Source organism: Ammodytes marinus (genome assembly GCF_949987685.1).
Source record: "Ammodytes marinus genome assembly, chromosome: 16".
Classification (NCBI taxonomy): domain Eukaryota; kingdom Metazoa; phylum Chordata; class Actinopteri; order Uranoscopiformes; family Ammodytidae; genus Ammodytes; species Ammodytes marinus.
Window position 1 is genome coordinate 21,916,678 of NC_137220.1, and position 14,690 is coordinate 21,931,367.

General features: G+C 45.0%; 1 protein-coding gene across 1 annotated transcript in view; it reads right to left on the reverse strand.

The window, feature by feature from the left end:
* Positions 1–14,690, reverse strand: part of hdac5 (histone deacetylase 5) — a gene marked incomplete at its 5' end in the record, with an annotated part of 33,198 nt that overhangs the window by 4,853 nt on the left and 13,655 nt on the right. Inside the window, 20 exons of the mRNA XM_080044207.1 lie at positions 740–917; positions 1,230–1,311; positions 2,982–3,115; positions 3,266–3,384; positions 4,282–4,379; positions 4,714–4,833; positions 5,143–5,230; positions 5,368–5,423; positions 5,515–5,622; positions 5,736–5,785; positions 6,014–6,134; positions 6,794–6,927; positions 7,861–7,963; positions 10,363–10,558; positions 11,573–11,691; positions 11,994–12,187; positions 12,352–12,465; positions 12,619–12,730; positions 13,071–13,184; positions 14,391–14,500. Coding sequence (XP_079900333.1) covers positions 740–917; positions 1,230–1,311; positions 2,982–3,115; positions 3,266–3,384; positions 4,282–4,379; positions 4,714–4,833; positions 5,143–5,230; positions 5,368–5,423; positions 5,515–5,622; positions 5,736–5,785; positions 6,014–6,134; positions 6,794–6,927; positions 7,861–7,963; positions 10,363–10,558; positions 11,573–11,691; positions 11,994–12,187; positions 12,352–12,465; positions 12,619–12,730; positions 13,071–13,184; positions 14,391–14,500 — 2,350 coding nt within the window. The remainder of the gene's footprint in view (positions 1–739; positions 918–1,229; positions 1,312–2,981; positions 3,116–3,265; positions 3,385–4,281; positions 4,380–4,713; positions 4,834–5,142; positions 5,231–5,367; positions 5,424–5,514; positions 5,623–5,735; positions 5,786–6,013; positions 6,135–6,793; positions 6,928–7,860; positions 7,964–10,362; positions 10,559–11,572; positions 11,692–11,993; positions 12,188–12,351; positions 12,466–12,618; positions 12,731–13,070; positions 13,185–14,390; positions 14,501–14,690) is intronic.

The following is a 14,690-nucleotide window of genomic DNA, read 5'->3' on the forward strand; positions in this document are numbered from 1 at the left end:
AATAAAGGGTGTGTTAACAAAGGGAGCCCACTGCAGCTAGCAACATGCCTGTTAGTGGAAGGCTTAAAAGCATCAGGCTATACAATATGTTACTGTGCTACTTACTTTGTGTACTTGCTTTATTTTATTTCCATGGCACAATAGCAATAGACGAGGTGGCTGTTGTCATGGCTGCAACGGTGGAAGAACCACTACTATCAGACTCTGGACACTGACTGACTGATCTGACTGACTGACTCTGGCGTGGGCCGCTGCTGTACTTCCACACTGTGTGCTCGGGGTGTAACACTACACGTATTCATCATACCGAACCGTCACAATACAGGCCGTACCGTACCGAACCTTAACGCAATACTTAATTATGCCGTAAATAACATCAAGATGACGTAAATATGCCAAATGTACAGGCTTGATTTGATTTTGGTGAGGAACATGCACTTTTATTTGAGAAGTATTTAATTAATTGGAGACCTTGGTTGTTTGCAGCAGTATTTTCTTTTCTATAGCCTCCTGAAAAAGACCTACAAGCTACAATTGCAGTTAATGCTACACAGTTTGTTTTTGTGGCATTTTTCCTCTTAACTGAGAACTGTACCATAGAGAACCAAACTGTGACTTCAAAACCGAGGTGCGTTCCAAACCGTGACTTTTTTATTTACCGTTAGACCCCTACTGTGCGCTATACGTTTTCCGGTATGCTCCTAACATGGCGTGAAGCATGGCGCGGTGCACTGCTCACCTGCTGGTTTCCGTGTCGTCGGGAACAGAGATGGGCTGCTCCTGGTCCACGCTCAGCGAGGCCATGGCACTGACCGTCTCCGCCTCGTCCTCTGATTGGCCCTGGGCCTCCAGGGGAACGTCCAATAGCGAGTGGCCGCTGGTCTGAGACAAACTCTGCAGACAGGACCAGTGTTTACCTGGTGGCATGGAGAGACAGGGGGAGATGACGCAGGAGGAACAAAAGACATGTTGGGGCTTTTCATCTGTGTGTGTGTGTGTGTGTGTGTGTGTGTGTGTGTGTGTGTGTGTGTGTGTGTGTGTGTGAGTGAGTGAGTGAGTGAGTGAGTGAGTGAGTGAGTGAGTGAGTGAGTGAGTGAGTGAGTGAGTGAGTGAGTGAGTGAGTGAGTGAGTGAGTGAGTGAGTGAGTGAGTGAGTGAGTGAGTGAGTGAGTGAGTGTGTGCGCGCGAGTGAGTGAGTGAGTGAGTGAGTGAGGTGTGTGTGTTCCTTACTCTGGATCTCTATCACTCTCTCCAGTGAGGCGCAGGCTTTTGGACATGGCTTCTCCTGAGGCCACTGAAACACAGAGTCACACTGACAGACACACAGAGAGAGAGAGTGTGTTAATAACAGAAATGCTTGGAAATAACTTGTGTGTGTGTCATGTTTCAGGAGGTTAAAATACATGCAGAAGAGACAATGCTGATCACTGAGGACTATCACTGACCTCAGTTGGCGTGCGTCTAAAACAGGGGTGTCAAACTCATTTTGGTTCGAGGGCCACATACAGCCTCTCTGATCTCAAGTGGGCCGGACCAGTAAAATATGGCAACATAACGTACATCAACTCCAAATCTCTAGCTTTGTTTTTCAGTAATATGCTTTATCACTCAGCCTACATTTGTAACCTACATTATCACGGATCACAAGGGATCTCTGTACCCCCCCAGGAAATGTCTTAGTAAAGGTTGCTGCTGGCCATGGGAATAGGAGGTGCGGCGCGTAGCGCCGCAGCAAAAATTTGGGGGGTATTTTGCTCAAAGATGCCAATACGCACTAATGAAATAAACAACTGTTTATTTGAATACACAAATACAACAGGCACTGACGTTACAGTTGTCCAATTTTGTTTACTATATGTACAGGGACACATTTTGTGCAAACATGCAGACAGTACAAAATAAAATTTAATAAAAGTGCAACTTCTACTGTTTTGATTTATTTTTAAATACAGAGGTTATTGGTTGTTTTGAAATTCGTTTTTCCCAATTTAAAACATAAAAATAAAGCAGCATGGAAAATTAGGAAATAAATCTTGTAGGCCTACACTAGCATGCTCCTGCTCGTTTCGCACGTGCAGAGCTGCGGACACATCGCGCTTGCTAGTACATTAATTGTTCAGCACTAAAAATAAAAATTGTTTTATTTATTTTTTATTTTTTTGGTTTTTACTTTGCCATAAAGCACTGGAGGAAACATTAATAGCGGTGAAGCAGGATTGCCATTTACCATTTCCCACGTTGCTAAAATGTGCTTTTTTTTTAATTTAGGCTGCCCCCTAGCGGCTGGAGTGAGCATTTTGGTTATTTCTTTAAAAATTCATATCTCCTCACAGGAATGGGCTAGAGACTTACTTTTTTTTTTGAAATGCTCATAAATGTGTGCTCTACAAGTCGCGGGCCGGATTAAATCATCTCGCGGGCCGGATACGGCCCGCGGGCCGTATGTTTGACACCACTGGTCTAAAAGGTATAGTTCAACATTTAGGCGGAAAACATTGTCAGAATGCGTGTAGGTATGATATCACAAATAAAGTTGTCTGATTTGAGATTAATTTGGTTTTAAATGAATCTACACTGTTACATAATACCTACATTCATATGGACTCCTTATTTTTCCTCTGATGATCACACATTACATGTAACAGCAAACGAGACAATCAGTGCAAAGAATGCTTTTTATATATAGTTTTTCTTAATGCCTTTGCGATGGGTAAGCTCACCCAGGAACAAAAGCTGGCGTGGAAAAAAACACCACCGCTTTTGTCCAAAGGTGGTGCAAGAATGCCCTAACCACTACACTGGAGGCTCAGTCTAAGTCGCAGCAGACCCGGGTTCTAATCCATCCCGAGTCCTACTCTGCATGTCATTCCCCTCTCTGCCCCATTTCCTCTCTGTCGCTCCAAACTATCAAATTAAGGAAAAATGCAAAAACAAAACAAAAAAAAAATCATTCTTGACATCCCGACTGTGTCTCTCTCTCACCGGTTCTCCCAGCAGTGCAGAGACACAGGCCTCTGAGGCGTCACATATGGCGGTGAGGTCGTGACCGCCCTCCAGCGCCATGACGACACGCCCGCCCGCCAGACCCATCAACAGCTGTGTCAGCTGAACGAAACCTGCAGCACACAACAGCCAATCACAGTGGAGAAACAACACTCAAACCATCAAGCTATTTGGCTATAACGTGTCGTTGAGGTAGCAGAAAAAAGATAAATGAATGAAAATCTTTGGGCCTGGTCACAGTGGTGTACCAGTGTATTACTTACACTTGGCGGAGACGTTGTATCCTCCCAGAGGGGACTGATGGCCCTCCACCACGTCAAAGCCTGCAGACACCAGCACCACGTCTGGACTGAACTGCTGGGCGATGGGCATCACCACACTCCTACACACACACACACACACACACGCACACGCAAACAAACAAAATGGAAAGTTAAAAGGTTGTTGCTTAAAGGAGCTCAACAGTGATCGCCCCCTTTTTTCTTTTTTCGGCAGCTCCTGTTCCACAAGTCAATTTTTCCATTTAAATTTTTTTATTCTGTGCTAAAAACTATTGAAAAACAGAGAAAAGGGCAAAGGTACAAGACTGTGTACATCATTCATTTCTGGGAGTGAAGGAACTATTCATCCCACAATCCATTGCGACTCTCTAGCTTTTCCAACAAATGATAATGAAGCTTCAAACTTTCAAAATTGACATGGACCTTTCTACATCTATTATTGATTCACTGCTGTTTTTCTGATGTATAAAAAAACCGACCTTGAACTACACTGATAGAAGACAACACCCGAATTTCTTCTTTTTCTTCTTCTTTCGTTTTTATAGTAGTTGGCATCGCCACTGGACAGCCGAATTTTGCGCGGGCTGTAAACATTTGCATGGCAGCGATGTTCTCCACCAATCAGAGATGACGCTGTGACGCTCTAGGATCGTGGGTAGTGTAGTCCTTAGTCAGGAATAAACCTTGATTTTCTCAACTAGGTTATCATACAAATGTTTGCGTCATATACAGGAGCGTATACCATGGTTTCACATTGAGTTAGCTAGTGAAAGTCTACCTTGGATGGTAGTTACATTATGGCTTATGTATGGCTAACTTCCCAAACCACATTGTTGAGCTCTATAGTGACTTTTTGGCCTCACTTTTTTTCCATGATATTGCCTACTGGAGATTTCTTGTAGACTAGATTATTCATTGCTGAGAATACATCTTATTCCACCTGTCTCTCTTGGTTGACCTTGGTCATAATGTCACCATTGTGAAATAAACATGTTTACCTAAAGGCAGTGAGGTACTCCACATCACCCATGGGTGGCTCCACTCCTCCAGTCCACGCGATATTCACGTTAAAACCAAGCCCAGCACCCGACCCCACCTGCAGACAGAGGGAGAGAGAGAGAGCTCTTATTATTGTCCTGAGTGCTTCCCTCTGTGTGTGTGTGTGTGTGTGTGTGTGTGTGTGTGTGTGTGTGTGTGTGTGTGTGTGTGTGTGTGTGTGTGTGTGTGTGTGTGTGTGTGAGTGTGTGTGAGTGTGAGCGTGTGTATGTCTGTCTGAGTGTCTGTCTGTCTGTCTGTCTGTCTGTCTGTCTGTCTGTGCGTCTGTCTGTGCGTCTGTCTGTGCATATGTCTGTCTGTCTGTCTGTGCGTATGTATGTATGTCTGTCTGTCTGTCTGTCTGTCTGTCTGTGCGTCTGTCTGTCTGTCTGTACCTCCTCAGGAGCTCCGCTGCCGGGGAAGAAGTTCCCGTCGTCGTAGCGATGGAGGGAGATGTAGAGGACGTTGGGGTCAGTGTAGAAGGCCTGCTGGGTGCCGTTGCCATGGTGAATGTCCTGCAGTGACAGGTCACACAGGTGGAGTCAGAGAGAAGGTCAACGGGACCACGGCTACCAACACATTGTGTTTGCTCAGGATGGATTATGCAGATTAGTGGCTGGCTATTAACAGGAGGTGTGGTTCTGACAGCTCTTATAAAAACAAGTCAAAACAAAAAGACCAGGCCCACGTTTTGTACCGTTTCTGTGTGGGGTCAGAATATTAAGTAGTTAAGGCTTTTAAAACAAACGTGACAGGCTTGTGTGTGTGTGTGTGTGTTAGTTCAGTGTGTGTTAGTTCAGTGTGGTTGTGTCAGTGCTACTCACCCAGTCCACAATGAGGATCTTGCCCACTCCCAGTTTCTGTTGCAGCAGTTTGGCAGTGATGGCTACAGAATTAAAGAAACAAAACCCCCTGTTCACACACACACACACACACACACACACACACACACAAACACACACAAAGTGGTACAAACTGTTAGTCATTGCCAGTCGGTGGTCTATAATATGTGTGTGTAACAAGAAGCTTGTGTGTGTGTGTGTACTGACATGGCAGTGGATTCCTCTGCGTGGTGACCTGGTGGACGCACCACTGCGAAGCCGTTCTGGAAGAAAAAATAAGACGGTAGAGGTAAATACGGGTCGGCCATTGTTTCAATTCAAAGAGCTGTTAGTCGATGTTTGTGCCTGTGCTACCTTCAGCTCCCCTTGTGCCACTCTGAAGGCCAGCTCGATGACAGAGCCCACCGCCATGCGCACCGCCGCCGAAGAGTGCATCTCGTTCCAAACGGTGTCACTGTCAACCTGTCACACACACACACACACACACACACACACACACACACAGTTAAAACCACATCTAAAACACTTAATGTTTGGACAGATGGACAGAGGAGAGAGAGAGAGAGATGCCCTACCCCGATTCCTCCACAGGGAAGAACTGCATACATCTTCTGGCTGATTGGACCTGAAACAACCAATCAGAGGAGAGGTTACAAGTCTGACGATGCTTTACAGAGAACGTAGAGCGTCTGTTATTTTAATTCATGAATTAAACCCAAAATATTATTACTGCATTTAGATTTCTTGCAGGTATATAGGATTATGTAAATGAAGGACATTGCTTATCAAATAGCACATGGCTTCATAACTAACTTAGACAGACAGACAGACAGACAGACAGACAGACAGGTACCCAGCAGCTTCTTGTGATCCAGTTTGTGTCGGTTCAGCGGACTGGTTCCATACAGCAGAGTGTGGAATTCTGAATGGACGGACTGGATCTCGTCCAGAGACGCTTTACGCCCCCGAATCCTCTGCTCACACACACACACACACACACACACACACACACACACACACACACACACACACACACACACACACACACACACACACACACACACACACACACACACACACACACACACACACACACACACACACACACACACACACACACACACACACACACACACACACACACACACACACACACACACACACACACACACACACACACACACACCAGAGAGAGAGACAGAGAGAGAGTGTTAGCACATTTTGAATTTCCACATTTTTTATTTATTTTTTTAATACAGGGACAGTGCATATTATCAAACATTTCTGTCAATATGCCAGAATTAGCCAGAAGGCTATTTTTCATCTGCAGTCCCTAGACCGATGGTAAAAGACAGAATGGGTATTTTGGCAGTTTTACAAAAATAAATATTTTACAGTTGTGATGGTAGATAAAAGATGTAGAGACTTTGTAAAAAAATATAAAAAAAAAAAAATTAGGATAGAATAATATTGGTTGTGCTGACAGGTGAATGTTGGCAGTGTGTTGCGGTGCATGCTGGGATAGCCTGCAGTGTGGGCACCAACCAGAGCATTACATCATTGTGGGCGTAGCTCTGCTGAAAGTGCAAAGGTGTGTGTGTGTGTGTGTGTGTGTGTTTGTGTGTTCGTGTACCTCGCTGCGGCTCAGCAGGCCCGTCTCCTGTAGTCTGGACCAGATGCTTTGCACTCTCCCAGCATGCTCTGGGTGGATGTGAGCGTTGCCACAGACACACTGGTGCTTCAACATCAGACTGTCATACACAAGACCTGGGGGGAGAGAGGGAGGGAGAGAGAGAGAGAGAGAGAGAGATGTAAAAACCCATACTCCAACAGTAGCCGAGGGTTGTGTCTTGTTCTAATGAAAGCTGCCCCAGGAGGAGGCTGGGTTAAAAAAAGAAGATTAAATTAAATAGCAATTAAAACAAAACACTAAAAGATAAACACTTGTTTCCAATTATCCCCAGACTAATCTAATGTAGTAACAAATAAGCACCACTAGATGTCAGCAGCTGAATTCTACTGAAACTCTTCATTTACTGGGGGTTCTAAAAGTTATTTGGCATTTATGGGTATAGTCTGCCCTCACACATCAGATGCAAGTAGACACACTACTGTAATGAGTCAGACAAAATCTGAAAGTTGCTGTGCACCTGGTAACTAGCTAGCTACCTCCTGCTAAAGGAAACATTTCTGCAAGGAAAAAGACTTTCAGATGACGCTGATGCTATATGGAGGTCTTTGGCATGGCAACGTTTGTGAACCCCTGACCTAGGAGTTTACAGTGCTGACCTCATGAACACAACAGCAGCAGGTCACCGCCATCTCTTTATCCTCATTTACTGTGAGCTCTCTACACTCCACTCCCTGATAAAGGCAGAAAAAAAAATCCCCATACATTCTTAAAACGACAAGATAATGAAGATAGTTAATCATGTATGTTGATAAAAGTCAGAGTTCCTATCCCTTGGACTCATGGAGGACATATCATTTGAAACCAAGGAAGCACAGATGAGTTTGAACTGTTCCAATACACCTCATGAACCAGAATATTAAAGAGTTGATGGTATCACAGTCAGTTCACTCCTCCCCTTAACCGTCAGCCAACAGAGTCAGCTCCTTGTTGCTAGGCAACAAGTATGACGGGCTTGCAGCAGGCGGACTAACACGGCTGATGTCAAACTCTGTCACGCAGACACTGACCGGTGGTGAACAGGTGCTTGATGGGATTGACGGTGGCGGCGGGTGACGACTGTGCCCTTCCCAGGGGTCTGTGGGGCAACGAGGACTGGAACACGCTCAGGTGCTGCAAGGCCGGAGGGGAGACAGAGAGGGAGCACAAAGAGAGAAAGTTATGATTCACTGCAGAGGGATGAATCAGAGATCGGTCCATTCACTGCATTGATAGAAATGAGAGAGAGACAGAGAGAGAGTGTGAGTGAGAGAGTGAGAGAGTGAGTGAGTGAGTGAGTGAGTGAGTGAGTGAGTGAGTGAGTGAGTGAGTGAGTGAGTGAGTGAGTGAGTGAGTGAGTGAGTGAGTGAGTGAGCGTGCGTGCGTGCGTGCGTACAACATGTGACAGAATCCCGAACACCAACACATTTCCTGTGTCATCACTCACAACAATTTTATAAAAATCTGTGTATGATTACATGAGTTTTGATTGATTTAATAGACGGGTCGAAACAAAATGCAGCTGCAACATTTTTCTGTTACATTAGAGTTTAGTTTTTGTGACACTTGGACTGACTGGTGACACACACACACACACACACACACACACACACACACACACACACACACACTTTTTAGGATCTATATATAGGGGGTGTTGCTGTGTACTCCCTGCTGCGATCTGGGTGACTCATCATGTGTGGGTGGACACTGCATCACACTTGAAGATATACAGACATACAGGAACACACACACACACACACATACATACACACACGCACACACGCACACAGCGATGAGTCTAGTGGTTGAGTCACCCACTCATGATGTCACTGCAGCGTCAGTAATTGTGTGTGTGTGTGTGTGTGTGTGTGTGTGTGTGTGTGTGTGTGTGTGTGTGTGTGTGTGTGTGTGTGTGTGTGTGTGTGTGTGTCGGTCTCTCGGCTGGAGTTGGGCTGGACACCCAGTGGCTCTGCTCTGCTTACAGGAGTTAAGTGTGTGTTTGTTAGCGGGAGGACACACAACGTGCTTGAACCATCATTTCAAATAGATAAATATCAAGCTAGTGAGGAAAAGCAGCAAGCACAAAAAAAAAAAGAAGAGTTGTGCTATTTTGTAATCAGATCACATCCTCTGCCGCTTCTGTGAAATGCCAAAGTTTTCTCCCGATGACTCATCCCGGTACTTGTGGTGCATGCGCTTATAAAAAATAAAAAAAACGGACCAAAAGAAAAAACATTCATTCAGTTCGATGGAATTTTTTTTGATCGATCTGTTCAACCCTTAAATAAAAGCCAGCTTCATCCACTGCCACGAAGGCCAACCACGGTGAACACAGCTCTGTGTTTCAAAGAGCACTTCGTCTAATTAAGCAATGCACCAATACTGTCTGACGTCCTCGATTTTTCGATCTAATTGATTAAAAATCTACACAACAGAAGCAAAGAGATCGTCGTTTTTTTTTCTTCCATTATTTCCTACATTACCTTTAATGTAACTCTACCAATGACTCTACCAATGACGAATAACGGGACACCACGTAAGGTAACCGGGCTTCACACAGCTGCCACAAAAGCCTTTATACATCTGTTGTGTTTTGTGTGTGTTTTTTTTTAACCTATGCAATATAATAAAATTAAATATAGAATATATCTTTTTTTGTCCAACTGGGTGGAAATTTGCCTTCGGCCCACCAACTAAACCAGACATAAAAACATTAAACGGTTTCAAACAAGACTAATCTCAAACAACTGCAAACAGACTATGATGTGTAAATTCAGTGGAGTTCTCATTTAATTGTCATGACACGACATTAAGAAAGCTTTGTTTATTTCCCGTCTGCTGTTAAACTTTCACACTGCAAACAGACCACAGCCTGCTACCACGCATATATGCACCGCGGCATATGCACCGCGGCACATGCACCTGTTTTCTTTACCGTCTTTGCTACTCACAACACAGCTGACGGTAAGCCACATTTTCCTTCTCCTTCTAGCTCTGATTGGGTCTTAGATTAGTGCAGCCAACTGAAAGTAAAGCTGCGACAGAATTAAGCATGTCCACTCTGGAAATGTTCAGACTATATTTGCAGTCTTGAGGCACAACAAGAGGAGACACGATCTTCAAAAAGCGTTCAGTCTTATGTCTCCTTCTCATCTGCCAGCATCAACACCACGTCTTGTTTTTTTTATAGGAGGGAGACACGTTGTGGGTAGCAGGGTCACAGTGTTCCACAGCATTCAAGGCATGTGCTTTTTTTCCCATTGACGACAGATAATAGGTGTGTTACGTAAAGAGCTCAATGTAGCACACCATGTCGTTTATGTGAAGCGGCTGCACAGAAATACGCAAAACAAAAGAACTATGGTGGGAGTGTGGAAAAACACCTGAATGCATCTCAGGTTAGAACTGAAGTAGAGCTAGTGGCTAACTGTTAGCTGTGATGAGTCATGTAGCTATAACCAGGCAAAATCTGTAACAGAGATTGTTTGATGTGTAAACTCCAGAGAGCTGCGCTGCGTTGGGTCACTGACCTGTGAGTAGCCGCCCCTCTCCTCCTCCTCGCCCTCCGTCAGCTGGATGACGTCATCCTCCTCTTCCTCCTCGTCCAGCTCGCTCTCCGTGCTCTCTCCCTTCACGTGCATGCCCCCGTACTCCTCCTCGCTCTTCACGTGCACGCCCAGTCGCTCGGACGACGGGGTGCTGTCGTCGGAACCTTCCTTCTGGAGCCTGATTGGTCAGAATAACAGGGCAAAATTTAAGACACGGTGTATCATCAATATGCAGATGGGGATTGGTTGTCAGGACCGCCACACTAGGCTGGGTGGTAGGATGGGCCTAGAGGAAAGAGAGCCGACTAGTGATAACCAAGAGGTCGCTAGTTCGATCCCCGGCACCAGACAGGAGGGTGTTATTTGTAGAACTAGCGGTGGCTGATATTTCATCGGTGCCCACCATCTCTAGCATTTTGTCCTTGAGCAAGGTACTTAACCCCAAAACCGCTCCAGGGGCGCTGTACCCCCTCTGGAGTGTGGTAACTTGAGAGGGGAGATGCGAAAAGACAAATTTCAATGTAACCATTGACTAATAGAGTAACTTAACTTGTTCCAAATGGCGATCGGATCGTTTGACAACTTGCTTAAAAGGGATGAATAAAGATTGTTTTTTTTCTCAAAAAAGATAGGATCTCCTGTGAAGGCACCTTTAACTAACTTGCTATTAGGATAGGATAGGATAGGATTAACTTTATTAATCCCCAAAGAGGAATCTGGTTTGCCACCATGGTCAATATACAACATAAATCAAATCAAAACATGTTAAGAATCTTTACAATTTGCAGCCCACTGCATGCATTTAGAGATGTTGTTTCTACTGTTGATGAGTAGCTTGACGAGTGACTTAACCCTTAGTTTACCACCCAGTGTGCCTAACCATGTCTTTTTCCATGGCTGACAACCCCACATCTCCTTTTTACAAATGCTTCAAAGGGATTTCTTTGAATGAAGGGATATATTTCGATGTTCACACACTTTTAGGAATGTTTATTTGCGTTACTAACTGTAGTCTATTGCTTGGCGAGAGCGCTTAAAGGTTCGAAGGTTTAAAAGCTCCCCCGGACAGAGCTGCATGCAGTGATGTTAATCCTCCCACCCCCCTTGTGCGATTGGATGGTCTATCGGCGATCCCTATTCAACATGTCTTGAAGATCTGAAAGTAGAAGTGTTGCGCAGCCCTATGCCTCACCTGTGTAGGCTTGCCCCTGCGTCGTCCTCCTGCATGTCATTGGTCTCTGTCAGCTCCTCCTCCGTCTCCTCTGGGTGGGTGGGCGGCGGCCTGGGAAGCTCTGTGCCCTTCGATAGCATCTACGCGCACACATGGTGATATTAGTGTGAGAATGTGTGCACTTCAGAATGTGTGTGTGTGTGTGTGTGTGTGTGTGTGTGTGTGTGTGTGTTTGCCTCCAACAAGGTCTCCAACAAATAAAATACTTCTCAAATAAAAGTGTAAGTGCCACACCGCAATCAGAAGAAGCTTGTACATTTGGTACTTACGTCATCCTGTACGGTACGGTTCGGTACGGCTTGTGTGGTTCTGTACCAATACGAATATGTGTATTTTTACACCCCTAGTTTGTGTGTGGGTGTGTGTGGGGGGGGGTGTGTACCTTGTAGTGTTTCTCCAGGAAGTGCTGGTGTTGCTGCTGGACCACTAGTTGCTGCAGGGCCTGTGGGGACTGGGGCAGCGGTGCACTCTGGGTCCGGGCCAAAGGCCGATGGCGAGGCAGCTTGTTGACCGCCCGCATGCCGCCCGACACGCCCCTCTCTGCCGTAACCAGCGGCGACTGGCTGTACATGGGGACTGAATGGATGGGTGGAGGGTAATAAGCAAAGAAAGACAATGAGATTGATGCCATGGGTGAACACTACTGTGTATGTTAGCATGGACTTTAGTGTAGTGTAGTGTAGTGTAGTGTAGTGTAGTGTAGTGTAGTGTAGTGTGTCTGTCTGTGTGCTTGTGTTTACCAGCTAGCATAGCAGTCTGTTGTCTGGCCTGCTCCAGCAGTAGTACATGTTGCAATAACGAGGAATGGGCAGAATGAGAGCTGGGGGGCTGCGTCTCCAAATCATGCCCCAACCCTGCAATTTTTTTTCTCCAATTAATACATTTAATTTTTTAGAACTGATTCAATGTTTACCCTATATACTGTACATACTTTTAGTATATACATTATTTGATGTACATATTTATACACATTGTATATGACCTGTATAGTTAAGGCATGAGCTTACCTGCAGGTAGGGAGGATGTGGAGAGAAACGTCCCTGTCAGAGCCCCGCCCCCGCGCAGTGATTGGATGGCTTGAAGCTCCGCCTCTTGCTGGCTGGTCAGCTTCTGGTTGGCCTGTGGGGTAGGGGGCATAACCGTGGTTACCATACTGACAATGTCCACACTTATCACTTGTGTGACATTGTCTCATTCATGGCGGTATAGAGAGACATTGTAAGTGGTAAATCTGCAGTGCTTTTATCAATTTAAATTAAAACTCAGGGGTACCTGGACCAGTGACCATACATTTTATCTTCTGTGATTAGGCAAAAAGAATAGTCTCATTGTTTTTCTATGTGAGCTAGTGCTGGATATGTACAGTGTGTGCATGTGTAATGTGTGTGTGTGTGTGTGTGTGTGTGTGTGTGTGTGTGTGTGTGTGTGTGTGTGTGTGTGTGTCGTATAGTTTTCTTACCGTGAGGTGTGTGTTGGTGGGGAGGCCCAAGGAGATATTCGGCAAGGACGGCGAGGTGTAGAGGTTCAGATTCAATGACCCATCAGCCCCCAGAGTCTGATGGAGAGACCTTAGCTGCAGGCAGGCAGGCAGGCATGCAGACACACACACACACACACACACACACACACACACACACACACACACACACACACACACACACACACACACACACACACACACACACACACACACACACACACACACACACACACACACACACACACACACACACACACACACACACACACACACACACACACACACACACACACAAGTTATTTCAGTTGTTCTAGCTCTGTAGTTTAGAGGGTTCTCTGATGGCTTAACACTGTAGATAGGTTTCTAACATCTACTGTAATTACTGACACGCAGTATTTCTCTCAAATCAAGTAATGCTTTTACACATATTTAATAACTGTCTAATTCACCTATCAAAGACATCTGCAAAATGCCCTAAACTGTCCAGCTGTCTCATCTCACTTCCTGTGAAAACCCAAATCAGACTGCAAATGCTCATATAAAAAGCTTCTCCACCAATCAAGGGGTTAAATGATGACGCTCGTCAGTCGGCATTTACAAGCCTTATTATCCCTGTGTTGTTATGGGCAGATCATTTCCCTGCGCAGGCAACACAAAAACAGGACACACCAAACACGGAAACTTCCACAACTTGTTTTAACAGCAGCAAATTCCACTAGTGGTTTATGGCGGGTGTGCTTGGGCCTCAGTTTTCCACGCATGTGCAAGAAATCTGTTTGTCAACCTCTGCTGTTAGTCTGCAGTAGTTTTCTGTTTTTTTGGTTCATTTTGGAACATAAAAACAGCATTGAGGAAAATGAACAAGACAGCAAAGTGACTGTCAAGGTCCTGCCCATCAAGACTCACTTTAAAAAAAAATTATTTCCCTTTCTTTTATTTCTACAAGCATACAATCACCTTCATTTTGTCACATCTATTTGCCCTTTTATTTCTGTTCTGTTCTCTTTTGCCATTCATTTGAAATGTACCTGTTAAAGCACTTTGGTAAACACTTGTGTACCAATAAACTGGCTTGACTTTTCCTGAACCACAGTGAACTGTAGGGGGCACTCTAGCTGTGTGTCTGGTACGAAGAAATGAATGGTGAAAAAATTAGACCAACCCATGTATTTCATGAGTAGGTGTAGGTGTAGGTGTGTGTGTGTGTGTGTGTGTGTGTGTGTGTGTGTGTGTGTGTGTGTGTGCATATGTGTGTGTGTGTGTGTGCATATGTGTGTGTGTGTGTGTGTATATATATACCTCAGTTTGTATGTTGGGCACTGATCCTGTGTTGCCATTGGCGATAGCTGAATTGGAACTGTTGGGACTGCTTGGACCTGAACCTGGAGCGCTATTACAGAGAGAGGAGACTGGGCGAGAGACACAGACACAGACAGTAGAAAAAAAAGAGAGAGAGAGAGAGGAATTAAATTCTATTGAATTCATCAAATGTAGTGTGGAACACTTTGTATATTTATTTCTGAATTGTTTTGGTCGGGTTTGAACCGTGCACTTCTTTCACACTGAAAGGCACTATCACGGGAGCACACACACACACAC